The sequence below is a fragment of the Eschscholzia californica genome, unplaced genomic scaffold, assembly GCF_041429995.1.
Source record: "Eschscholzia californica isolate CP2 unplaced genomic scaffold, dmEscCali1.0.p SCAF_5, whole genome shotgun sequence".
Classification (NCBI taxonomy): Eukaryota; Viridiplantae; Streptophyta; class Magnoliopsida; order Ranunculales; family Papaveraceae; genus Eschscholzia; species Eschscholzia californica.
In genome coordinates, this window is record NW_028238472.1 from 2716847 (window position 1) to 2743509 (window position 26663).

Here is a 26663-nt window from a genome sequence, read left to right on the forward strand (position 1 = left end):
AGTGTCCGTGGGTGGTTGGTGCCTGAGACGGACACTGTCCGTCTGGGCCGCCTAGTTTAGTCAAACAAACACGAACAAAAGGCTCTAACCGCCGAATTGATATTTTCATCTTATTTAGACATTTTAAATCGTATATAGATATATAATCAATTAATATAGTTCGCATTTAGCCTACACACTTACAGTACGTGCATGAAGAGACTACGTTTCTTAATTATAAAGCTTTGTATCTCTTTCGTCTTAAAGAGTTTACAATGTGAGACTATAAACTTTGGTCTCCACTTTAATTCTACAACACTAGTGATAAAAAAAAATGATTGGGGTTTCTTATAAAAGAGTTGAGGGATAGAATACTCTTGTCTCCGCTATGTTTAAGGGTTTTGCTTGGGTGAAATCATGACGAATATCTTTTATGGGTACTCACAAATAAATAAAACATTGTGTTTGCATCTGACCGGTCCAGTACCCGGATTGTCCTACAATTTAGGCGGGCTCAGACGGACAACAGACAACCAAATTTTGTCAAGTGTCGTCCGATTTTTCCGTTCCGCCCGGATCGGAAGAGCCAGTTACCGTGGACTACCTCTCCGGTCCGTTTCCCACCCTTATGCCGAGCCATGTGAAGACCGACCTAGCACCTAGGTCCTGGCTTGGGTCGGGTGTTTGTAAATTTTCGCAAGAGTAGGGGCAATTTGGGTGTTGCAGCGTTGATCGGGTTTCAAGTTCAACTTCTCCTAAATCTTTTTCAAAAATAAAAGTGGACAACAGCAACCTAGGGTTTTATCTTAAATCTTCACTTTCTCTCTCAAGGATTCGGTTGAACTTTCAATTTTAAAATAAATCCAACATTAGGGATACTCAGATTTCTGGTGAGTACTCGATACTTCATTTGATTTCTAACCACTTTGATGTGTAATTTGTAGCCCAACTGTTTGATGAAATTCCTGTTTTACAAATTGCAAATTACTTCAATGTTCTATGTATTAGTGATTATGGTATATGAACTGTGATTCTTACCTTTTTGTAAGTTATGAATCTTAGATAAGTTCAAATTTTGTTAGTTAGTTTTTTTTCTGAAACTTTGAAGTGTTCGATTGGATTGCAAATGTTCTCGATTTCAGTCGAAATGTTTCTGCGAATCGATATTTGATTGAAATCGAACACCTCGCGTACCAAGTTTAAAGTTCGCGTCTGGCATGCATGGGTTAAATTCTCATGAGTCTATAAGTGAATACTGATTGCAGATATTGTATTTGCTAATTTATTGTCTTAATCTTATAATGCAGGTGAGGAATAGAGTTTTAGTGTCTAAAAGTATCTATTTAAGGTTGATCGAAGATCTTACCGTTGATATATTACGTGATGAAATATGAGGAAGCTGATGAAACCAACACCCTTATGGAAATTGTCACTGAAGAACATGATGCTGTTCAAAATACAGAACCAGTTAAGAGGACATATGCTTCTAGTGGTCGTCCCAGAAAGAATCGATCTTCATACAATGTGCAAATGGAGCATCGTCGTAGACTAACTCGTCTTCTTGGTAAACTAATGAGTCAACAAAATTGGAAGGAAGCATGTGGAGTCATGAGTGTGCTGTTGCAAGCAACTCGCAAGGATACTTCTTGTATTAAGAACCGGTTAAAGTATACGGTATGATTTCTCATTCATTAGTGATTATAATAGCAATTTTTGGTTAGAAGCATGGTTATATGTATGTGGTACGCAAAGAAGTTTTCGTACATAACAAGGTTTTATTAAAATTATATAAATGGTTTTGCTCTTCTCATAAAAAAAGTTAAAAGCATCGGCGAGGGATTCGATAATTGAAATAAAAGTTAAATAAACAAACATTAATTCTCAATTTTTTTTTTTAAATTATAGTCGGAACTCATAACCCTTCCATTAAACTTGAAGAAAACATATTCATCAAGTCTAACTTGAACTTCACGGGTAAGATTGCAGAACATACTAAACTAATAAACTTGGGTACCTGGTTATATACGATCCGTAGAATTATTTTAGGCATAAGTGACTCCAAAAATGACAAGCTATGGCCTCCTAAATACTCTTTTTACATCAACTACAAAAATTAGTTGAAATCAAAACTAGTGTTAACCTATAATATAACCTGATTTAATACTGCCTATAATGTGTCTAATACTTATGAAATACTTAAATAAGTAGTTGAAAGAGTAAAACGATAAAAATAAAAGACTAAGTAAAAGTAACAAGTAATTTAAGATAAATTTTCGGCTTGTTTCTGTCGAGCTCGGGCCTACGCTGGCTCAAGCTTTTAGCTGATTCGCATTATTTTATAGTTTTTAAACAAAAAAAAAAGTAATCTTAAACTACGAGCTACTACTTGTCTGATTCTTTGAATGTTGTTCATAGAGGATATATATTTGTGGTAGAAAGATGTTATATCTGTAACGCCCTTTTTCCCAAATGTTAGAAATTGATATTTGAACTCAAAGGAGAAAGTACTTCGGTGCATCTTTTATAAGTACTCAAGTAGTGGTCCCACTGGATGAAAGTAACAGCGGCACGACAATCTTATTCTTTACACTTTTCCTTTTAAGTAAAAACTTCATGTATCGCGAGTGTGAACTCTGGATCTTACCATTACGAATTTAGTCTGAAGTACTTACAGAATGCAAGTTTATCATGGGGTAAAAATTGACAGCAAGGAGTCTATAATTAGTGGCGAGGGCCGAGGAGTGAGGAGGTGAGGGTTCGTGGATGTCCGAGATATTTCCTATATTACACCTCATATTTATAGACTGCCTGTTAATACAAGACGTTAAGGACTCCTATTACCATCGGAGCAGAAATATGAAATGGGTGAAAACAATATATTTCTATAAAGACATAACTTGCTAGTAGTTTTATCTTTCTGTAAAGTTCCCTTCTAATATATTAATTCAAATTCAAAAAAAAAATTATATTGCCTATTTGATGTATATTATACATAGAATTGCGGATTGCCAGTAAAACCAAGAGATATTGATGAATTTAAGAACAATGAACAACTGAACATCAAACTTTACTGTGCCCACAAAAAATGCGCCAATAAGGGAGGTACGTGTCTCCAAATAACATATAGAGATATTCAGAGTTGTGTAGAACCCACCCTGCCGCCTCTGGCCACATAGACAGAAGGTAATCGTATACTACCTGTTTATGTTGGTCCTTTTACACTGTTTTAACTTTTCAAATTGGTGCTATAATTCCTCGTTTTGCTTGAAAAAGAAAATCAGAGTTTTTTGCATGTAACTTAAATCCTTGTTCGGTTAGACCTTGATCTCTATTCTATGCTTGCATTTGTGGTTGTGGATATGTATAGTAATCCATGACCATGAAATGATTTTCTCCTTCGAGAGAAATCATGTGGGTAGGTCACTTTGTGTAGCATGTGGAAATTAGCTTGTTTCTTTGAGTTCATGTGTTGAGTGCTATATGGAGTTTAACTACTTTTGATGCGTAAACTTCTTGATTGATGCATTTTGCCAAAATAAGCATGGCATCATGAGAAAAAGTACAGCTATTAGTATTTAGTATTTGTAAGGGTTCTTTTCATGTTACTGGGAGATGTCATAATCCCCAACGGAGGGTGTTATAGTGTTCACATAATCTGGTTTGTGTATTCAAACTAGTTTCACATGGAAATCTGCTCAACAAAGATGTGAAAAGATATTTATTTTGTCACACTTGTGTGCCCTGGTAGCTTTCTTGTGATTATCTTACTCTGGTTTGTACATCTTAGATGGATTTTTTCATTCATCCATTTTGTAATAAGTTTGGAGTATTAGTTTACGTATTTCTGTAACTAAACCTGCAATTATGTCAGGCTGCAATGGAACTTCTTTATAAGTTGAACGAGGGACAAATTGGTATTCATTCAAAAAGAAAAAGAAACAAGGAAGATATTGCTCAAGAAATCTATGGGATTTGGACGGCAAAGAATAAGTCAATGAGAAGTTGGCCAGCACAGGTATTATTTGGCAACACTGCTTCCTGGCAGTAGCAGTCCTTTTCTCATATTCTACCTTTTCCTTTTCTACTAAGCTTACCAATAATCTCATTTAACATGAATTTTATCTTTTCTATTGTATTCTATTATAGAATTTAGCACTGTACAATATCTCATAATAACCAAATTTTCTCCGATGAAAGAGTTTCTAACTTTGGATTGATTGTATATTCAATTAATATCATTCAGGCGCTAATGATTTTTGATTTATTTATTTGAACTTGGAAGTGGTAATGCTGCAATGCCCGAAAAATGTTAAAAAATCTAGTCTGATTTCCTTTATTAAATTATTTTTCTTTTGAAACCTTTGAATGAATATTTATTGGAAATGAATGTACATGGTAGAGGTGGTTAGCTATGTTATATTATCATAACCTCCTCATTCCTTTCCAAAACATTGTTGTCGTCAAGGGTTCTCAATTTAGATAATTTGTCACTAAAAGCTCTAGAAACGGAATTGCGTAGTGTAATGAGCATGTATATTATTTATGTGTGGAATGAAACACTAATTTGAGATTGGCAGGATAAATACTTAGTTATGATGGAGTACCTCCTTCACTGCCTTACACGTGAGAGCTCAAAATTAAAAGCACAGAATGCAGTCGAGAATCTCAAACAGTACGTTTTCTCTTCTGAATCTGCTTTTTGAGTTTATCCAAATTGAGAATAAGTTTTAGCGCGTACCTTGTGTTGGAGCTCTACATTTCCCCTCGGGTGTTTGATTTTGTCTTGGGTCATCTAGCTCATTTTCATTACTATATTATATCATTAATTTCATGATTTCATTGGGGTGTAAATGTTGCTTCTCTCACAACCACTGAAAGAGTGGTTCATCTGCTTAGATTTACTTCTAACATGGTTCTCTAGTGAAGCTTTCGTTGATGCAAAAGCAAAATTTCTAAAACTTCTTAGGGATGATGATATACTAAGTTCATACTTACCTATGTATACATTGCTCCTTGTCATTTATTGATTTTAAGATATGTAAAAAGGTTGATTTGGAGAAATCAAGACAAAACACATTTCACCCAAATGTATCATAAGAAATGATGTGGGAAAACACATCTTTCACAAATGTATCATGATAAACAATTTGATCTTTTCAGGCATGCAACGGAAAAGGATTTTGCGGGTCAACCTGTCTCAAATATGTTGGCTGGCCTGATGTACTATAAGTTTTGGTATTTGTCTATCCAGGAAGAGCTGAAGTTGAGAAACTCTTACACATGTGAAACACCTACAACATCAGAGACATCTGAGATGCATTCCCGCACTTCACTTGAAATTGAAAATTCAAAAACTGATGGTCAGATTCAGAATGTGGAAACAGACACCTCTATTGCGGACAATAAGACACCACTGAGACACTCTAATGCTGAGGGCAATGTGCCGAATCATGGTGCCGCCTTGACGAAAATCTCTATTTTCCGTTCCCGGGGTGAGTTTTACATTCTGTTTTGTGCAATAAAATAAACATGTAGGAATGTGCTTTTGTCCATTCCAGATTTCATAGCTCAATATCCTTGGTTGACAGGGGATCCCTCTGACCCTATCCCTATGTGACTTGGCAAAAATGAGGGCTTGATCATTTTTAGCCCTGGGTCGGTATAATAGCTAGTCTCCGTGTTGCAAATTTTCAAAGAACCTCCTGTTGTGTATTGGAGGGGGTTGGATGGTGTCCCCCTCCATGCCCAAGTTTGAGCCCTCGCGGCGGATTCTTTATTTTATTTATTTTTTTTGCTTTTTTATAATATTAATAGGTATATTTATATAACTTTTGCCTAGTTTGAGTGGTTTGCATCTCCATCTCTTGAATTTTTTTTGACCTAAAATCTCCTGGCATGGACAACTTATTGTCCGAGTTAAGGCAGGAGGACAAAAGAGAGATGCTTCCTTTCAATCCAAACCTCTCTCACCCCAAGGCTCCTACAGCCGCTTAGCAGAGGAAAAGAAAGGGAAATAAATTGCTCGGGCTTATATTATTTTATCTGAATTTACATTAGATTTAAGATATAGCAAAGCAATTTTACAACTGATATGAGTCTAAATTAATATCAAACTAAGAGTGATAATATGAGAAATCTTAATTCTAATACATTAGCGCAAGCAAGCAATCCTTCATTTTTTCTTTTATTTCTTTTTTTGACGTCTAAACACTTCTTTTTTCCTACTTCATCTTTTCTTCTGTTCATTGTTATTCTTTCTCTTACCATAAAGATCAATATAGTTAATCTCTTCATGTCTCCACCTTGCTTCAACAGTTCCCATTTATAGTTCTCTCTCACAAGAGACTAATCTTCATTCTATACAATGTAATAGTCTCTTGCAATCCCAACAATACTTTCTCCTTTTGATCACCTTTGTCAGTTTCACGCTCTCTCTCTATCTCCTCTAATTCTTGCATTTGTATATGATGTCCATTGCTGTTGTGGAAGACAAATTATTTACTGTTGAGCTTGATTCGGATTACTACGAAATTATTCAGATTTTGTCTATCTTCTAAAAGCACTTTATCAATGAATTTTTGTTGGAAAACTCAGTCGGAAGGTGAATTTTAGGTCTCTTTCATATTCGTCCCCCTGAAACTGAATCCTGAATCCGCCAATATTGGTGGATAAAAATTAGTTGTAACTTACTAACTTATATTTCTTGTAAACAGGGGTAGATACATGTTTGTTGCCCATGCCACTGCGGCACCTAAGTGAAAAATTGGAGAAGGCTCGTTCTGAAGAAAATAATTTGGACTCTAGAAAATTGATGGACATCAATGAGCTGCTTGATGATGCAGTGACACATTTACAAAGTGCTTTACGTTCAAGTCCACCAGTTTTGGCATCCTTGCTTCCTTTGGTGCAGGTAATTTAGATTCATTTGCCTTTTGCCATATTCATAGCTGACAGGATAGAATTTGGTAAAATCACCCATTTAAGTGCATAACATGACTTTAATTTCCTTCATTGGGTTGTTGTATTTTCGGTGTTACCTTTCTTCACTTATATTCTGACATATGCCCCATGACCTCCTTATCTACGCCATTAGCGACTTGTTGGCCGGAAAGATGCCTAGGTGTAGCATCACCCATAATGCATACTTGTTATGTAGAACCGACACGTGATTAAACATTTGAGTAAATTAAAATATGTTTGAAGCTCAAAAGATGTATTGCCAAATTTTGACATTAGATTTGTGACAGCGAACAAAATATTATTATACAAATTAGATCTCATGCCACATCTATTAACATTGTCGAATCTTCTTGGGTAAACTTTGTAATTAGAGGTAATTGTGAGCATGAATGATTACCTCGGCTTAAATGGTTCTTATTTGTTTAGAGTTGTAATTAAGTTTATTTCTTCATTAAGGTACTGAATTCTTATTCTTTTGGGCAGTTGTTAGTAATGGATAATCGCGTTGAGGAAGCCTCAGAGGAGCTTGAAGCATTATGTCAAAGGTCGACTGCTGCACTCCCGTCCAGGTAGCTAGATATTAGGTGACGTCCTTACGAAAGGAAGTGTATCATGAATATTTGTAGCCTGAGTTATGGTTCGGCATTCGAGACAAAGTGCAACCATATGCCTATTTGAATTTGATACTCTATTTTATTCACGATCTGAAATTGTTTCAAGAAGCAAAACAAAACTTTAGAAAATCCTCCACACACAATGGTTGAGTAGGTTCTCTTCAAATATTTGTAAGGGTAATGAAAAAAATGTCACTCATTTATTATGTAGACCACACACTAAATTCCTCCATCTGTACATACCTCTACTGTTAAATTTCTTCTTTGACAAGCTTGTGGAGTTGTTAGATTGGAGGGATTCTTCTCTCTCCACTCCTTCTGTTCTTTCCTGCACCTGGCTTTTCTATATGACAAATTGGATGATAACCCATCTGCACAATCACGAAGTGAATAATCATGTCTTAGGTGCCAACAACCCTTGGATGGAGTGGTAAGAGACTAACAGGTATAGTCTTCCACCTTAGAGGTCAAGGGTTCGAGGCACGATGAACAATTCAAAAAAAAGAATAATCATATCTTAGGTCCCACAATCTTGTGATCCTGATAACACCATGAGTTTTCTTCCAATAAAAAACAGCCTTTAGCTTACAATTCAGTTATACTCGCATTTTGGGTGCATATAAAATGATACAAAGCGTGTCTCTTGGGTGGACATTCTTCTTCTACAATAGATATTCCTAACAAAAGAACAAAACCGATAAATATTTTCACCATGTCTATTCATTTATAAATATTTTAGCTAATTGATATAATTGTCCATAAAATGTTTTTTTTTTCATCTGTTCGAAATTTATACTGAGACTGAAATATAAAACTTTGTGTGCCAAGTTACCAGAAGTGGTAGTGCCAGAAAGCAACTTCGTACTATGCAGATTTTCCTTAAATTGGGGAGTTGTATTTCTAATATTTGTTGTTTTTGCAGATTAAGAGCCATTTTTGTAGAAGGTGACCACACTTTGGTTTCTAAGTGCTATGAGGATGCCTTAAAAAGGGATCCTACGGATAGTGACTCATTAACTGAACTTATCACCATGCATAATAATGGTTCGCCTCTGTCCTTTGTTCTTCATTTTCGATAAATGTATCAGCTTATTCCTGTTTCCTTGTCATCCTTCTGATTCGTTGTATGTTATATTTGCCTTAGATTATTATAGTTCTGAATCACTCATGGAGATGATAGCTTTGCATCTAGATGCTACGTATGCACCGTCTAATGTATGGGGAGAGTTTGCTTTGTGCTTCCTTAGTCTTCCTGAATATGAAGAAGATCAAATGTCGGTAAATGGAAATACAGACGAGGGTGAATCTAAGAAAGATTTCTTAAGTACTCGTTTCACAGGATTTATCAAAGGAAAGTTCGGGAAATCATGGAGGATTCGTTGCAGATGGTGGTCTACCCTCCACTTTAGCTTGAGTACTTATTTGTCTGAGATGCAAACGGGTAAGTTTTCGTACTTCCTAGACGCGTTTTACTTCAATGGTTTTTAACTTGCGTAACACCATATTGATCCAGTCCATTGTGCCGAAATTCCTTATAACTCATTATGTTTATTAGGTGATATTTTCGATGTTGTCTTGAATTAGCCATTGTGTTGCTTGATGTTATTTCCGAAGTCGCGCTCAATTGTTGTGGACTGCAAGTCTATGTAAGCATTTGTCTTTTCCGAAGTCCCATCTGAAACCTTACTCGAGGTTTGAATTGACTCGAGCTAGATTTCAGAATGTTGTTTTTGTTTGACTCGTCTAGAGCTGCTTTAGGTTGATTTTTGTTCTATTTAAGTCGGACAATCCAGATTCAGTCTATGAGATTAAAAAAAACCACGTAAGACTCCAGGTTAGGAACTACGACTTTATATCTGGTGTCTCCCCTTTCTGATTTTGCGGTTCTTTTTAACTGCATTACATTCCTTAATGTATTAATATATCATTTGATGATTTACTTGACCAATTTATATTTATGCTTCGATATTATTATTATTATTATTATTATAATATGGTTGTCCGATTATATTTTGATTTCATTTATCGAGTGCCTTAATTTGACTCTACTCTTAATCGTTTTCTTTTGTCTATGACTGCAACAGGCGATATGAAGCTTTTAACGTACAAGGCAGCATGCGCGTCTCATTTTTATGGGCCAAAGTTCGAATACGTTATAAACGTTTATACTCATCTAGAGAGAGAAGACAACGACTTGTTATTTTTCTTACAGAGCCATATGAAGAAGGCAGTCAATCTTTCTGAGCATTTGGATGGAGCAAACTGAATTGTTGAATGAGATTTGCTCTTGAGTAGTTGAAAGCCTTAACAGTTTAACAAACAAATAGATAGGATTTAGGGTTTAGTTCAATTCTTTTTGGTAATGGTATACCATTAATATTTATTCTTTTTTTATTGTTTAGTGTATGAGAAACAAATACAAACAGTGGTTAATGATATTTTATGCTTTCTATGACAACTTTTATTTTGTAAATAAAGAAGAAAGGCACGTTGTTTTAGCTATTTTTTATGTTTTTTTTTGGGAAATACGATGTATGTTAGTCATTATATAATATTGATACATCATTGAGATGTGATAACCCTGCTCTCACGATCGAGTGTTTGCTCGTTGTTTAGGCCCAAGTGAGATTTCTGCTCACTGCAGTCACCTCTGGGGTTGTTCACACCTGGATAGGTCCAGGACCCTTGTAATCAGTACTGCCCTGCCCACCCAAAGCCTGCCCTATGACACAAAACGAAAATCTAAGTTAAACTATGGTCTACGAATCAAGACTACTGTCTACGAATCAAAATAAGATGGTTCGACAACTTATCCATGTGTGTCTCTTAGGAAAGAAAAGTGGCATCAACGGAAGATCAATTAAAGGTTACAACAAAGATAATACTTTTGTTAAGCCAAGGTCAATAAACTTTGACAAAATACTACATAAATATATCACTTTCTAATACATTGTACATTTGTCTGGTATCATTTCCTATTACGCCAATAAAACCAGATTATTTCTCGCATATTAACAACATCTATCCACGTCGAAGACACGGGTCATGCCTAGTCACACAATCTAATTCTATTTCTATGAGAGGATTGAAGTCTAAATAGGTGTGAAAATATTTCTATTTTTAATAACATCCAATGCTAGGCCTTTCTCTTCATCCCCCTTTCTCTCATTCTACCCTATTATTCCCAAACACAAAACCCATAAATTATAGAGAGAGAAACAATACTAAGAGTCCAAGGAAGAGAGAGAAACTACAAATCAAGAGTATGAGAGCTATAGTTCAAAGAGTTGCCTCTGCCACTGTTGAGGTAAATACAACTTCCCCATCTCCATTTTCTACCTCCCCTTTCTTCTTCTTCTTCTACCCATTTTGAAAATTGTTATCTTTTTTAGTTTCTCTCTCTGAAAATGAACAAATTGTTTGCACAGGTTGAAGGTCGAGTTACATCAGAGATAGGGCCAGGCCTTCTAGTTCTTGTTGGCATTCACGAGTCAGATGTTGATTCAGATGCTGATTATATGTAAAAGAAAAAGAAGAATACATCTTTTTTTGTTGATGTTACTATTTCTGTTATTATAGTAAAAAACGTTTTTTGGTTTTCATTTGATTACTCAATTTTGCAGATGTAGAAAGGTATTGAATATGAGATTATTTTCAAATGATAAAACTGGCAAAGCTTGGGATCAGAATGTAAGGTCACCCACAACCACAACCACGACCACTCTCGAAAAGGCGGGTAACCCGTCTGAACACAGAACACTTCTCTTTCTTGGAACGTGTCGTGTAAAAACGGGTGACCAGTCTGTATATACAAACCTCTCACATGCGAGGATTATGTACGGGTAAACTGTAGACAATCATCTCATGTGAGAGGGCTCTATGTATCATAACTAAGAGTTTCATGTGATTTGGTTTCTAGGTTATGCAGAGCAACTTGGGAGTTCTATTGGGTTAGTAAGATAAACACCCCACCCTTGAGTGAGACTAAGAGTCGAACTCTAACTGAAGCATATGACCTTTTCGACAAATTGTTGGGTGGACTGTGTTATTAATGTAGTAGTGAATTTGTGTTTTTTTTAGTGAGTCAATTCACATTGTATGGAGTTTTAAAGGGTAACAAGCCAGACTTCCATGTAGCAATGCCTCCTCAAAGAGCAAAACCTTTCTATGCTTCATTAGTCGAAAAGTTTCGAAAATCTTACAGAGCCGATGCAATTCAAGGTACTAACATATTAGTTATTTGTCAAGACTACTTGCATCATTAGTTTCTCACTTAGTTCTTTAAGTTCAAAATCTTCATTTCATCGTGTTTTTCCAACGTGTAGATGGGGTTTTTGGAGCAATGATGAAGGTAAGGTTTACTCCACCTGAAAATTCAGACAACTCAGTCATTACAAAGCAATTACAGATATATTTATGTTGATGCAATCTTAAAACAGGTTAACTTGGTTAATGATGGGCCTGTGACGATGCAACTTGATTCTTCTCAACCACAACCATCTAAGTGAGTAATCAAGAGTATATAGTTCATCAATATTCGGCATTTTAGTTCACTATATAGTATGCATTGCCAATGTAACCCTATAACGATAAACATTTTCAGGAACAAAAGTGAGTCAGAAGGCGGAGAATCCTAGAGAACCACAAATGAGATTGAAGTTTTGTCCTGAATATTGAACTTTTCGTGTGGGAACTGCTTGATTCATTATACTAGTCAGATTGGATAATCCAGATCTTATTCTAATAAAGGGATGCAAATACATTTTTTTTCGCTAAGGTTGTTGAGTTAATATTCATGTTTGCTTATGGGTTTGCTATCCTCCACTATTAAGGTTGGTCACCATTTGTTCATAGAAGAGCTTGATATGCTGTTCAAGAGAACAGTTTGGTTCATAATTGGCTTACTTGTTTGCAACGGGTTATGCTGGCCGAAAAATAGCCTGCAATGGCTTGTTTTAAGTGGCTTATTTACCCGAGACATGGTCTGTTCAGTTGTGAACCAATAATTTGCACATATATGATTTGAACTCAAGTGATCAAGGTCTCGTCCAATCTAACCTGTCAATTCTACGTCTACCCAATAATTAACGGAGCACTGCTAAAGAGGGAAGCTAGATAGAATATAAAACAATTAGTTCAAGATTTTTTGCTGTTCTCTTGTTATACATTTTATTTCTTAGATCATGGACTCTGTTAAGCAATAGCTATTCACTTCTATTTGGAACAAGGTACAATCTATTTTCTACTCTCATCCCCACATAGAAACCCTCGAAGCAGTATCGAATAACCTCCAAGTCTAGCTAAAGTTCATAATGTAGTCATTTCAAGTATTAGCATTAGTTTCTTCAGTTGGACCCTTAAGAGGTTTACAGAGAAATACTTTTCTATTACTATCGAATATTACAACTTCTACATCATCCTGATGTATATCAAATTCAAGTTACTTTAATGTAATAATGTGGGGAAGCCATGACAGTGGAGAGTCATGAGGGTACCTGTAACCGTATAGGCTTCTCTCATCTATTTTCCGGCGATTACTATTGCCATGAGCAGTGCTTCTTTTCCAAGAGGACTTATCTCCATGTCCCTACAAGATAAAATTAAAACAAGTTGTCACTAATCGTCAAGTTGCTCTGAAATTGTTTCAAGTGATCAAAATAATATAGAATGGGCAAATAATAAGTTGTTTACAATATTGAAACTAGAAACTGGGTAACAAGGAGTCAAGGAATATCACTGAAATCAGAACTGTGAAGATGCCATTGTACCCACTGGATTCATCTTGTTCTATTATTCTGTTTACACGTTGGTGCTAAGGTGATATCAAGTTCATAAAAAGAGGAAATTGATGTGTTCTTTAAGAATTCATTCATGTGATAAGAGTGTTGCCAATACTAGTGTGACGAATATACAGATGTTGAATATCACACAGATGTACGCCTGTACTGAAGGAACTTAGTGTGTTTCTGATATTGGTTGAAGTTCGAGGAAAAACAAAGAAACTCGTTTTTATCGTGTAAGAGATAGTGTACTAATACACTATTTCGGTAGTATGAAAAGATGAGCTCATGACTGATAACATTGAGCATGTCCCAAGTTACAATTTCGAAGTGATTAACAGTAACCATTCTTATCCTAACTCAGAACTAATAGCTGCACTAAAGGAGGCGGAAGAAGATAACATATATAGACTAGAAAGGTAGAAAGACTTACTCGTCTATTTTCTTAAGATTTCGAAAAGCAAGAATTAAGTCTGTGCATGTCTGTATAAGACTAGCGTCTCCACTTGAATCAACATTGTGCCCTACTGGATACTGTGTAGAGATATAAGCCTGAAAGGAAAACATTCTAGTGTTATAATTTCAAATGCATTGTCTTATTGCCAGGTATCAGTGTCTAACCTGTTATAAGTAAAAATAATCTTACTTCAGCAATAGGGGTTTAGAAACAGTAAACCCTGTAGTTCTAGATATTTACAGAAGCCATTGTTGGGGTACAAAGAGGAACTGAATCAAATTAATTTCGTGACAAGTGTATTGAAAAAGATGAAGTCAAATTCATAACCTGAAAAGCATGTGCTAGAAGCAGTTGAGCTACTTCTGCATTAATTTTCTTGGTTATATTTCGTGTGCTTGAGTTGCTTGAAAAACACTTCAACGCTCCATCTAACGTCGCATCCTCTATAGAATTATTTGACCTCCGAGTGCGAACAGAAGGCTGGAGTTAACGAAATAAATAGCAACAAGTGTGTCAGATTCAAATAATGTTTCACGACTGGACAGATTTAAGGGTCTTATTTACTTTGGCCAGCATTGGTAATATGTAGTTCATGGGCACTGTGACAACATATTAAGCTAATTCCAAAATAAAATTTTGTTCCTAGCGTGTATGACATATTTCAGCAATAAGAACGTGAATCGAATATAACAATATTAATCGATTTTGAACTTCGGCTGCTTATGAAAGTTATCTTACTTTTGCTAAGTACTTCTGAAAGTATTGCAGTACGATTTCCAGTTTCCACTTACATTCAGAAAATACCTGCAAAAGAAACCATCATATTTGATATAAAGACTAAAGAATATAATGATTTGAATAAGCCAGAGTAATTTCACTATTCTTAACAACAACTAATGAAATCAAATAGGAAACCAAAGCACCCTGTGCATTCATCAATATGTCGAGGCGATAAAAGAGTAATTTTATCTACTACAGAGATATTTAATGAAACTGAAAAGTTGCTGAGCCTGACCTTCACTTGGGTTTTACTGAAACTTCAACAGTGGGGAATTAGCAAGGACAGGTTATTTGATATAGTTGAAAAATCTAGGATTCATTGATATGCAAATGGAAAAAGTAACCATTTCCAATTTCCCCACCAACTAGTCTTAAACGCAGTAGTTCAGCAACTTAGGAAGAGAAAAGCAAGGGAATCATGATACGAGATCCAGAGATAGCAAATTATAATAGGATAGTTCACTGAGATTTTCAATTTTGAAGCTTAATAATGATGACTGTCGTCGTGGGGATGGGAATCATGTCATGTCGGGCATCTGTGGCCCGTGGGTACTTACACCTCCAACCGGACGGTGGTCAGGTCAAAAGCTTATGTCCTTGTTGCTTTTGTCAGCTCGCAGTGGGCCAGCGGCCAGGTATGTTTTAAAATTCTTTTGCCCAATAACCATCCGGTGCAGCGAAAATATTCCGTGGGTCTGCTCATGGAGTCATGGACTGCTCTAGACTCGGGAAGATGGGCAGGATATCGGGTTGCTAGATCATTGTACCAACCCTATGCCGTTCGCTCATTGTATGGTCTCAGGTCAAATTAAGCATATGAGCATACAAAAGTAACTATTGGAAGACTGAAATATTTACCTGGAGAAAGGGTGAAATGAGATCTTTATTGTAAGTAAGTTCGTCAACGATGATCTCAACCAGAGGAGATCTGCAACAAACTCGGTATAATGATTGCATTACTCATCAACTAAATGATCTGTCTCTCTCTCTCTCTCTCTCTCTCTCTCTCTCTCTATATATATATATATATATATATACACACACACACACACACACACACGTGTGTGTGTGGATGCAAGGGACCTTAAATAGTGAAAACAAGAAATATACCTAACACCGTCAGCCCTTGACGTATAACCTTCCATGTCTGCTTGCTTTTTTATTATATCAAGCTCCATAATCTAGGAAAAGAAAACAAAGTTATCTTTTTAAGATAATGAAGCTCAAACAGAAAAGTTAGAAGGGGAAACTAATAAGCAATAAAGCTTACCAATGTCATCAGTTTCTGTACAGCAATAGAGGTTCCTTTCCCTAACTGGGACAAAGTGATCCATAATGCAGCCTCACTACAATTAACTCTTTCCTCAGAAGATTTTTCTGCAGGTCCATCATGAAGACCGAATCCAGCACGGGATCCTTTATATATAATGGTCATGCAACATTTTATTAAGCTTTTGTAGCTCATCCTTCTTGACCCCTGCAATTCATTCACTTCGAAGGAATTAACATTTTGTAACTACTTATACACAAAGGAATGCTCTATGGAAAGGAGGAGCAGAAAGGAGAGGATGTAATAATCAGATATACTATGTGAAATTAACCAGGAAAAGAACCCACAGTAACGCATTGCCACAAAGATAGAGGAAATACCAGAAGAATGTTCAGCAAAGACTCCCTGAGAACGATCCAGTTCGCGCTTTCTGGATGCAACACTACGAAAAACATTAGTATGATAGTTTAAGACTTCTAAAGTAAATGCACAATGAGCTTTAAATCAGAATGCCTTGCCTCTATATACAGCGTGACGAGGTAAAAAATCTCTTTCAAGAACATTGATAAGATATTGGAACAACATCATGTCTGGCAGGAGCTGCCAAAAATCCGGTAAACGTAAATGTAAGATAAATTATGTAAACATAAATTAAATAAAGAACTGCCACAAAAATATAGAAGCTCTACTCAATCAACATAAATTACAATTACAAATCTCGTAAATGTAACGTAAGATGCGGGAGGATAGATTCCATAGGAACTTGCATAATAGATAAACGAAGCAAGTGCACATCAAGGAATTAATCAAGTTAACTCACTAGAGTCATTGCTGTTACAGCTGAACTAAGTTAAAATCCAAGTTAGTATCAAACTCATGTCATGCCAGCTATAAGTGGGATGATTTGTGTGGGATCAGATTAACTGTTTGTGCCATTTGGAGATAACTAAAAGTAAGAGTGTGAAAGCATTGCTAAATTCTTAATGACACATTAAATAGGTAGTAAAAAAGGGGAAATTGAAGCTTCCCAAGGTTGAGGCTGACTCCATATTCGCATTATATGAATCAAATAAGAAGTAGCTAAATGCACAAACATCACGAAGAAGAAACGCAATGGGAACAAACTTTTTCAAGATATGAAATTCAAGGAGAGTCATCCATCATATGTGCTTCTTCATGCCTAACCTCAGTAAATGCTCATGAATCCACATGCATAAGCAAGATCGCAACATAATGTTAAGTGGTGGGCAGATATCATAGCATGCATTGAGGAGTGTAATGTGTAAGAACAACTTAACAAGCATGCGGGAATTGATAAACTAACCTTTGTCTCCATCAGCCGAAAATTTGTTCCAGAAACATCTTGAGCAATATTTTGCGTTAGAAGAAAAAAACCCTAGAAATGGCAGCATGTTTTTTTTGATAAAACTATAAAGACGGCAAAATTAACAACACTTAATTACCAAAATTGATAATTTGAAAAATACTAAAAAATAATACCACCCAATAAAATGTAATGAGAGTCAGTCATGGTCATGAAAAAAATGTGAACTCTCTGCAAGATATGACATCATTAAATTTGAATTTACCTGGATCATAGTCCACACAAGCAATGGCTCAATATGCAACATAAGATGCTTCCTATAGATCCAATGGGGTAATTCCTTATATCAGAGATAGGGTAGTTGGGTAGATGATTTTTTCATAGCAAAGAAGTATCAGTCCCAAACCTAAATAAGGAAGCTCATGACATGCTGGTAGCTATGGGAAAATCTCCGTCATATACGACCATTAAACCTGACCTACGGTCGTAGATAAGATGGGATTGACTAATAGGGCTCGCTAAAACAGTTCCAAATGTTAGGGAGGATGGTCACAACTTCAAGAACTCTGAAAACCTAGGATCTATCTCAGAAACTTTTCCTATGCCACTTCTTATTGACTAGTTTGGTTAAGAAGCTTATAGAAGAATGTAAAACATATTAATGGTGGTACACAAATGTTATGTATTTCGCCAGTTCCATTCAATTAAATGAGTGATGATGTGATAAAAAGTGATCGAGGATTAGTATTGCACAACCACCAACAGCTTAACTGCATTCTTAACAAAATAACGAGGACTAGAAATAACATTGTGATGAACCGTGAACGTGGTGGTTTTTTGACCTAAAAAAATGTTAAGACCATTTTAATTAATGAATAACTCACAGATGAGTCAAGAGGATGTCCCAAACGTCCACATGTATCATCCCTCTCACTGCAGGCACCTTCCTGGCCAAGAGCAAAAGGTGACCAGGCCTGCAGAAGCAACAGAGTAGAACAAGCATGTCATATCAACAACAATCTAAAGAAGCAAAAGAATTAGGGTAAACATTTACCTCGCCAACCACAACTAGCTCATTTTTAGATTTACCAGTGTCAGATAAGTACACTCTAGGGAATCGCTGCATGAACGGGAGGCCACAAACAATCTCAGATCAAAATTAAGGCTTTGAAAGCTAATTGTTTAAAAGTGACGATGATTTTATTTTTACCTTGTCTATCTCAATCAATAGCTGATAACTTGTCATAGTTAGTTCTACAGAAGTTCCAGTTCTTAGAATCTGGAAAATTGCTTCAAACATTTTGCTTTATGTAACAAACAGCAGCAGTGATACAGTATCAAAAAAATAAATTAAGTCAAAAGTACAGTAGAAATGATTTAGAAATTAGAGATTGGAAAAAAAAACTAGCAGGATATAATACAGGAATCGAAAACAAAGAACGATAACAACATGAACAAGGAAACAAGTAAATGAAATAACAATCTGAACATACTTGCTAGGAACAGTTCCAGATTCAGGAACGACTGAAGAAACACGAACAGCTTCAAGGAAAGCAAGCCCTGATAATTTTAATCAAGGTTTGAGTTTCAGATAACAATAAAAATAATAAGAAAACGGGTGTTCAACTCCCATCACTAACACCGTTTTTCAATTTAAAAAAAAACAACAATAAGAAAAAGATGATTCTGACGAAGAAGAACAGAGTTTAAGATATATACTGTCGTCGTCAACATCACGAGCATCCTTGACTCCAGAAGAATCAAGAATCGCCAAGGTGTTCTCTTCAAGTCCTCTATTTTTGTTGGTTCGTGTAACAGTGGTAGTAGAGATCTTCTTCTCCATCTTCTTGGCTTCTTTGTCTCACTCAAATGATGACGGTTTGGGTTTTATACTTATATGAGGGTGTAACCTGCGCACGCCGACTGTTCTATCAAGTGAGTTAAATGAGGTTGCACATATATTTCTTTTCCATTAATACAGTAAATTCACATCTGCTTGGCATAGTTAGCGAATGTTAGATTTTCATAATCTGCTTTACTAATGTTCTGCAAAGCTAAAAAAACAGTGCATTAACTACTGATAAATATAAATGAGAACATTATAAACCCTATTTTATTGAACTAATGGAGTAAAACTACACATGATTCGGACATACACAAAATGCTTTGAAAGAAAGACCAGTCTTGATTCCAATTATGCTAACAAAATCCGTGTTTAGCTACTAGCTTCATAGGAATGATCAGCAACCTACTACGGCTGAAATGAAAGATCTTGTGTAGCAAAAAACACAGAAAAATTTGTAAATTCTTGTAACACAATAAAACAAAAACAACAGTACGCGAGCCATTACAAATGAAAACGACAATGATGATAAGTTCTAATCATCCAACCTCAAGAAACCCGAATAACATCAAGCAAATAAATACTGAATAGACAAAAAAATATAAAAGGTTAAAATCATCTACTCAATCCCTTGTTTTGAGTAGAGAAGTGTGTTTATTGTAAGGAAGCAAGTAGAAGGAACTTAGGATTCAGCTCGACTGAAGTTAACATCTAATCAAATTACATACAAAACAAACATAAAAGAAACCAAATTCCTCGTTTTTCATCTTTCGCTTCTTACATAAACAAAATATATCTCAGCATCATCTACTCAATTAAGTGATTGAATTTTGCACAAATTTAACTTGCATTATTCAAAACCAATTTAGGTAGATCACCATAAGTTATACCCATTCAATTTAAACTTACAACAATGGTGATTCAAGAAACCCTTTATAAAGTAAACCACTTGCTCATCAATCTTCAAATATGCAACTCGATTCTGATAGGATAAAAAAGTACACTAATTCAAACATAACTTGCTTATATTAGAGGTCAAGGGTTCGAGACACGCTGACCAATTCAAAAAAAACATAACTTGCTTATTTATCTAAATTACAGTAAAATACTAGCAAATTTGGGTTGTTTTTAAGTCAGAAACCAGATTCAATTACTGTATCTTTACCCAAAACGAACAACAAGAAAAACCCTAGAGCTTAAAAGTTCAGTATACCCTAAATAGACTAAACAAAAACCCTAAGCTTCAGGAACGATGGAAAAAGAAAGTGAAAAACCCTAGGATTCAGGAACGATGGATAGATAGATTGATTGAGTGTGCCTGTGTGTGTGTGAGAGAGAGAGAGAGAGAAAGAGAAAGATGGATGGATGTCTTGCCTGAAGAGAATCCGACTGAAACCCTATTGCTTGAGATGAGAGAGTGAGGGTTTTTTTTTTTATTTTCCCGCGCTTTCTCCAACTGATCACAAATGAATGGGGAAATTGTTTTATACAAGGGCTTTACGGAGAAGTCCAAAGTTTGGTTTGAATGAGTTTATAGTCCAAAGTGAACAGAAAAATGAGATGCAATTAGGGCTGCCAAAAAAAATCTCAAAATTCGAAACTCGTCATGGACACACGAGTATTTAGAGCCCATGAACACCTAAAATTTGGAGACGAAGTCAACTTGATTAAAGAAACTAATCAAACTCAGGTTTTGAAATGGTACCCGACCTCTAGTCTGTTCCCTACCCGTTTGACTTGCCTGACAGTACCCGACTATTAATTAGAAGAACAATTTTTGCATATTTTTATGCAATTAATGAGGAAATATATGTTGTGAGTCAAACGACATAGAGATTTCTTAAATTTTAACTCTCTGAGTGTCTCGAAAGTAAAAAAGAAAGATCTTATATTTAACTAATTTTGAATTAAATATAGGTCATTTTGATCCAAAATTAGTAAAAAAAAATATATATGTCAACAGTCTCAATGTCTTACGATGAAAAGATACACCACTTCTTCACGTGCTCAGTGAATTTGGCATTGGTTTCTTCGTGAATTTCTGACCCAACCACTCATACTTGTTTTGTGCATTATTGGCCTTACGAGTGCCTAATTTAGATTATCCGTCTGATAATCTCAAACGGCATACAATTATAGAACTCGACCATCCCGACTCAATGAGGAAGTAAACTCGCGGTCACCTGACCCGAGTTCTTTTTCCATCTAGATCAACTGGGGGTGGGGATTGGACTAGTCCACTATCATATCCTCTTTCACCCCGGGTGGAATAGACACATTTGGAGTTTGTTCCCTCAGGCAGCCAAACAAAATGGGTTAGCGCTTGACAAAATTTGGTTGTTAGAATTTCACGTAAAACAACAATGGTTCTTTCCCTCAACTTTTACAAGAAACGCAGACTCTTTTCTTTACCACTTTTATATGGGTCCATGGGTTTTAAGTCCAAAATAAAGTTCAAAAAAGGTTTAAGGTCCAATCTTCTAAAAAAATAGGTTTTTAGTCCTTTTCCGTTCTGAAGAAACATTGTTGATACATAATGTGTCATGTATGACACATATAAAAAAAAAGAAATAAAGTATGAAAAAAATGAAATAAAGTATGAAACTTTAACAATAAATAACAGGTAATTTATGAAACAAAACAAGAATCAATAAACAGAAAAACACTGTAACCTTGACATATAAACATACTTTAACTAAGTTGGACTAAATATCCATTATAATTATTATTTTGGCTTAAAATCCTATATTAATATTAGGGTGGACTAAATGTGTGTTTAGGAGTAGATTTTTGGACTAGAAACCCAAAATTGCCTTTTATATCCCCTTAACAAAAATCAGCTGAAACAACAAACTGAAAAATTCTTTTCTAGTTACTTTAGATCTAGCCTATTTATAACCTAGATCCAAAGCCTATCGGGTTGGGTCTCCTTGGCTAGTCCTGTCCCTAAGGACCAGAACACTATGCCTTGGTTGGGGCCGACCCAATGCACAACTTGAGTCGACCTCATTATGGCCCCGACCCACTGCCGGGCAATGTGAGTCATCATCACTAGGTTTGGTTCCATACCAGACCTAGTGGCTAGTGCATCTCATGTCCAACACTTTATTAGGACTTGAATACACCTAGAATTTTTTCCTTGTTACAAGTTTGAATACACCTAGATGGTCTCTATTTTGCAACAAAAAAAAAAAAAGATGGATGGTCTCTATTCCAATATTTTTCACTTAAAAGATATAAGATGAAACCATGAAGGGTCTAGAAAAACTAGCTTATATATCAATCCATTTGTCAATTAAAAGTTAACCATTAGTACCAATATTTCCTTGCCCCACCACAACAAATGGGCCATCAAAAATATGGAACCTCATTCATGAATAAATAAATACAAAATCACAATTATTATACTTTTGGTCAATTTCATTACAACTCAAACTATCTTTCAATTCAAAAACTTTATGTGAAACCAATCAAATGTGTAGTTCAACAAAAAAAAAAAAAAAAATCAAATGTGTCACTTCAAATGAGGAAAAAGTATTAAGTTGGGATATTGCTATCTTTCCTAAAATTAATTAACACCATTTTAAGAGAGCTTTAATTGAGACAAATAGGGAAAAAAACAAAAGGAAATTCAAATCTTTTTTAATGTTTTATCACAAAAAGTTAACTTTGAGATTTTCACTTTAATATAGAGAATGTTTTGTTTAATTTATTTCTGTTTTTAACAATTACAGATTCAAAGCCTTTACTTCGATTCTATCGAATTCTTAGTTAAAAACAGAAAGAATTTATGTACAAAAAACAAATATAACGGGTATATAACTAAACCAATTCTCCTTTCCTCATACATTGTGAACTCTATTAGAATAACAATTACAATCTTGAGAGAGAAATAACAAAATGAGTTCTTCTCGTCAGGCAATGAGAACTAGAGAGAGGTTAAGTGCTCATGAACACCCAACAATGTTCATGAACCGTTTCAGAGGAATTCAAACCCCCATTGGTTCAAACCGATTCATCAATTATGGATGTGAATCGATGTTAATGAATTTGTGGAGAGGAGTTCGTTGTCCATTTTACTCAACCCGACCAACTCATTTTAGGCTTACTATGTTTGATGATGTTTTTATGAATTCAGATGAATCGGAATCTGATTCTGATTCGGGAGTTGAACCTGAATCTGATACTGAATCCGATACTGATTCTGAAGACATTCTTGAGTTCAAACCTAAACCCGAAAAGATTGAAGAATTATTGAGCCAACTGAAGAAAGTGACAATTATTGACAGCGGTGAACTTTGTTCAATTTGTCATGAAGATCTGAAAGACGAAAAGGATGATGCTAGAACTATCGAATGTAATCATGCATTCCATTTCGATTGTATTTTCAGTTGGGTGAAACAAAATCCAACGTGCCCTCTTTGTCGGAAGACTCTTGTTCATGGTTTGAAGCGAAGAAGATTGAATTAGAAGAAGAATCCGACATGTTATTGATGAGGTATATAATACTAATTTTTATTTGTTAATTTGATTTCTCTCTAAAAATTTTTTAGGCAGATTGATTTATTGTTATTGTATATACGAAAATTGTTTGGGAACAAGAAAAATCTAACAAACTCAAGGCTAAAATTCTATGTGGATTGTTATAATTCGTGCTTTTAGCGATTTTGATCTACTAAATAACGACTCTCAACAAACCGCATAAACTTTTTGTCCAGATTATGCCTTTTTTCTTTGTTCTCCAGCAAAATGCCCTATTAATGGAAAAACAATGTCAAGATGGCACGTAGTTAATTACAAATCTATGAAATAATAAACCGAGGAGATCCCAAACAAAAATGCCAACTTTCACATTATTACAAACCAATTATACTATCCCAATTATTCGTCACTTTGCTTATATGATTAGTTGAGAGGGACTAAGATTGGATTTAGTTCCATCACCTTTTCAAAGTAAGTTTGATAACGACGTTATTCATTTACCATAATATATTAAGAATTATCTCGTATGTTTTTGCAGATAGAGAGAGTAATTGGAGCTGGGACTATCGGAGTTTCGGGAGCAGTTTATCATATAATAATTATTATAATAAAACTTGAACTATTGGACTTATATATGTTGGCATCTTAAGGACAAGAGAGAAACTTATGGTTTTAAAATGGTTTTTAGAGTTTTGAATATGTTTTGGTGGATTAATTATCTATCTTTTAGTTTAATTTATATTTTGTTGGATTGATATTTTATTTATTTGCTTGATGGATTTTGATGCTATATTAATTTCTTCATGGAGTAACATATTGTCAAAGATACGTACATAGATTGTGATGTGACAGGTATATACTAGGCCAGATAGAGATTGATCCTCGAGTGCAAAGCAAGCAGAAAGGAATTTGACTACAAGACCCACCTGGGGGGTCAGTCGTAGACGAAAATTGGTTATGTGATTCGACAACATCAAGCGGAAGAAATATCAATTGACCGATTAGTTTACATCGACGGAAAAGTTTGCTCTTTTCCACCTTGTGCTGCTTTAGAGTGTCGACTTCCCATCCCACGAGATAAGAGCAGCCCTGTGTCAATATGACTGCATTACTCATTTACCTTCGATTTGGCGAACAACTTGTTACACAAAAGGGCAAATTTAATTAGGTTTTCTAAAGAAAGAGTTGTACAACATAATTAGGGTTAATTTGGAGCGTCTACTGTGTCCGTCCCCTAATTTTGGAGGATTTTTGTAATCTTTTACTCGTTACGTTGTAATACAAGATGATTGCTAACTACGTCTTTTCTCGTGCTTGGTATGATTATGCATGTTCTATCGTTGTAAATCGCAGTTTTTAGTATAAATGGCTAGTTAATTATTAGTTCGTTAATTGTCCTACGTAGTGCATTATGGTTTATAGGAGTTATTGAAGTCTTTAATTTTTTATTGATGTCTCTGACTTACTTTTTGTTTCATTCTTGAGATACGTCTGTATTTCCTTTTGATAGTCATCTTCTTGAAACAAAAAATTGTATTAAAATATGTTTGCACGAAAAATAGAAATAACACTTCTTAAAAGAGTAAGTAATTTACGAACGCAAAAACTTGTACGGAGTGGTGCGAATACGTACAAAATTAAATGCTCGGTCATTCATAAGCAAGTGTTGATTACATGCCATATTGATGTGGTAAGGGTTGGCCATAGTAGTTATAAAAGCAAATTGTGTGTCCATCTTTGTGAATATTAACAATATTATAGTTCCTTAAGAACTACATACTATTGCTAGATATTTCCTCTCCTTGAGAATACATGAGAATTTATCTTGGAAGTGTTGAAATATAAACCCAACAATGCCAATAAGTTGATACAAAGATTTAGTTAAGATAATTAAGTTAAATTCACTGAGCTTTTAGAACATAATGACCCAATAAAGGGTTTCAAATTGTATACATGTTCCGAAAATGGTTTGATTTCAGAGCCTAAGGGCCAGAACTCTGGGCCTTGGCCCGGGGCCGATCCCATGCACAACTTGAGTCGGCCTCATTATGGCCCCGACACACGGTCCGACCATGTGAGCCATCACTAGGCTGGTTCTGTACCAGACCTAGTGCATCTCATGTCCAATACCTTACTAGGACTTGAGTTCTCGACCACCATGAACTGAGACCAACATCTTTGTTTTCTTTTTTCGATTTTTCTCATCAAGTGCAATGCTCTTAGTGTGTAATCCGTTGTAGAATTCAATCACGGTTAGCTGCAAATCGACCATGTGAGCTACAAACTGTAGCTGATTTCTGGTTAAACGAACTGCGAAAGTGATGCAGAAATTTACCCGTAAAAGGATTCACCATGAAACTCCAAGTCCCTATCAATTCGTAACGGATTTAAGCATCCAAGAAAAAAAAAAGAATCAAAGCATACACAATTAGAACATTTTTCAAATAAAGTTTTTTACAGCAAAACCAGAGCAGAGGTGGAAACCGATGCCGGAAACAACCTCACCAGATATTAGTACACTTCAACACCAGCTCCCAAAGAGCTTTAGAGCACCGCCCAGTGAATAATGGCATCCCAAAAAAAGAGTCTTTCTATTACTTCCTTGCTTACCTGGCTCACTTCGCAACAAAGAGAAGTAGTTTATTTGCTTGCTTAGCTCGAAGATGCCAACTTCGTTCACTTACGTCTCTCGTTTACTTGTTAGCTAGCCCTATTCCTCACCTTTGCTTTGAGGGTATCTAAATATACAGTGGTGTGCTCGTTAGAGGATGCTTTTTTAGTTAGCTAAGCGACTACCTTAGTTGAAGGTGGGAGAGCAGCAAAGTCTCTTATCTTCCCAAAGAAGGCAGAAATCGAGATGTGATAAAAAGAATAGCTAGCTATTCACTCTCCAAAGCCTTTAGGCTAGCGCTTGCTAAACACTATGATCTTTAAAGTTACCGAACTTAATGATCCCCATCATCTCATCATTCGGACTATTTGGTTGCACTGTTATTTTGATCAAAGGATATCTTTTTCAGTAGAATACAGTTGGTTCAAGTGTGAAATCTAAATGCTACCACTACTATTACTTTGTTCTTAGTCTCACACTCTCACATTGTAGACTCTTTGAGATGAAAGAGATCTAAAGTTTTATAAATAAGAGATATCAATGTTAGTCTGACAATGCACTTA

General features: G+C 35.5%; 3 protein-coding genes across 6 annotated transcripts; 2 read left to right on the forward strand and 1 right to left on the reverse strand.

The window, feature by feature from the left end:
- Positions 1–456: 456 nt before the first annotated feature.
- On the forward strand, positions 457–10055 carry LOC147536218 (TAF RNA polymerase I subunit A). Its single transcript, XM_086639180.1, has 10 exons — positions 457–869; positions 1287–1653; positions 3851–3994; positions 4557–4651; positions 5140–5471; positions 6693–6889; positions 7423–7508; positions 8476–8597; positions 8698–8994; positions 9638–10055. Exons 2-10 carry the CDS (start codon positions 1363–1365, stop codon positions 9817–9819), a joined length of 1746 nt encoding a protein of 581 aa, XP_086495306.1. The 5' UTR covers positions 457–869; positions 1287–1362; the 3' UTR covers positions 9820–10055.
- A 464-nt stretch (positions 10056–10519) lies between these two features.
- Positions 10520–12329, forward strand: LOC147536219 (D-Tyr-tRNA(Tyr) deacylase family protein). 2 transcript variants are annotated; one of them, XM_086641809.1, is made up of 8 exons: positions 10520–10860; positions 10982–11073; positions 11177–11243; positions 11473–11503; positions 11634–11774; positions 11879–11904; positions 11993–12057; positions 12157–12329. In XM_086641809.1, the coding sequence occupies exons 1-8, from the start codon at positions 10687–10689 to the stop codon at positions 12188–12190; spliced, it is 630 nt and encodes a 209-aa protein (XP_086497935.1). In that variant the 5' UTR covers positions 10520–10686; the 3' UTR covers positions 12191–12329. The 2 variants fall into 2 exon arrangements, with proteins under 2 accessions (XP_086497935.1, XP_086497934.1); XM_086641808.1 differs by lacking the exon at positions 12157–12329 and having other exon boundaries at positions 10626–10860; positions 11993–12061.
- Positions 11704–20508, reverse strand: SNI1 (negative regulator of systemic acquired resistance (SNI1)). 3 transcript variants are annotated; one of them, XM_086641805.1, is made up of 17 exons: positions 20382–20508; positions 18884–19074; positions 18658–18724; positions 18375–18468; positions 18219–18284; positions 18049–18138; positions 17165–17236; positions 16359–16440; positions 16221–16270; positions 15841–16047; positions 15681–15751; positions 15429–15498; positions 14529–14594; positions 14118–14270; positions 13767–13885; positions 13049–13140; positions 11704–11920 (listed from the first exon to the last, which is right to left on the reverse strand). In XM_086641805.1, exons 2-16 carry the CDS (start codon positions 19005–19007, stop codon positions 13074–13076), a joined length of 1398 nt encoding a protein of 465 aa, XP_086497931.1. In that variant the 5' UTR covers positions 19008–19074; positions 20382–20508; the 3' UTR covers positions 11704–11920; positions 13049–13073. The 3 variants fall into 3 exon arrangements, with proteins under 3 accessions (XP_086497931.1, XP_086497932.1, XP_086497933.1); XM_086641806.1 differs by having other exon boundaries at positions 18884–19087; XM_086641807.1 differs by having other exon boundaries at positions 18884–19156.
- Between the last annotated feature and the right edge of the window lie 6155 nt (positions 20509–26663).

Coding starts and splice junctions, on each gene's coding strand:
- LOC147536219 (XM_086641809.1), top strand. CDS start 10,687: ATGCTAGGCCTTTCTCTTCATCCCCCTTTCTCTCATTCTACCCTATTA. Junction 11,074..11,176: donor GATTCAGATGCTGATTATAT/GTAAAAGAAAAA, acceptor TCAATTTTGCAG/ATGTAGAAAGGTATTGAATA. Junction 12,058..12,156: donor TCTCAACCACAACCATCTAA/GTGAGTAATCAA, acceptor AAACATTTTCAG/GAACAAAAGTGAGTCAGAAG.
- SNI1 (XM_086641805.1), bottom strand. CDS start 19,007: ATGGAGAAGAAGATCTCTACTACCACTGTTACACGAACCAACAAAAAT. Junction 18,285..18,374: donor TATTGATTGAGATAGACAAG/GTAAAAATAAAA, acceptor CCGTTCATGCAG/CGATTCCCTAGAGTGTACTT. Junction 16,271..16,358: donor TCGTCACGCTGTATATAGAG/GCAAGGCATTCT, acceptor TGTTGCATCCAG/AAAGCGCGAACTGGATCGTT.
- LOC147536218 (XM_086639180.1), top strand. CDS start 1,363: ATGAAATATGAGGAAGCTGATGAAACCAACACCCTTATGGAAATTGTC. Junction 3,995..4,556: donor TGAGAAGTTGGCCAGCACAG/GTATTATTTGGC, acceptor TGAGATTGGCAG/GATAAATACTTAGTTATGAT. Junction 8,995..9,637: donor TTTGTCTGAGATGCAAACGG/GTAAGTTTTCGT, acceptor TGACTGCAACAG/GCGATATGAAGCTTTTAACG.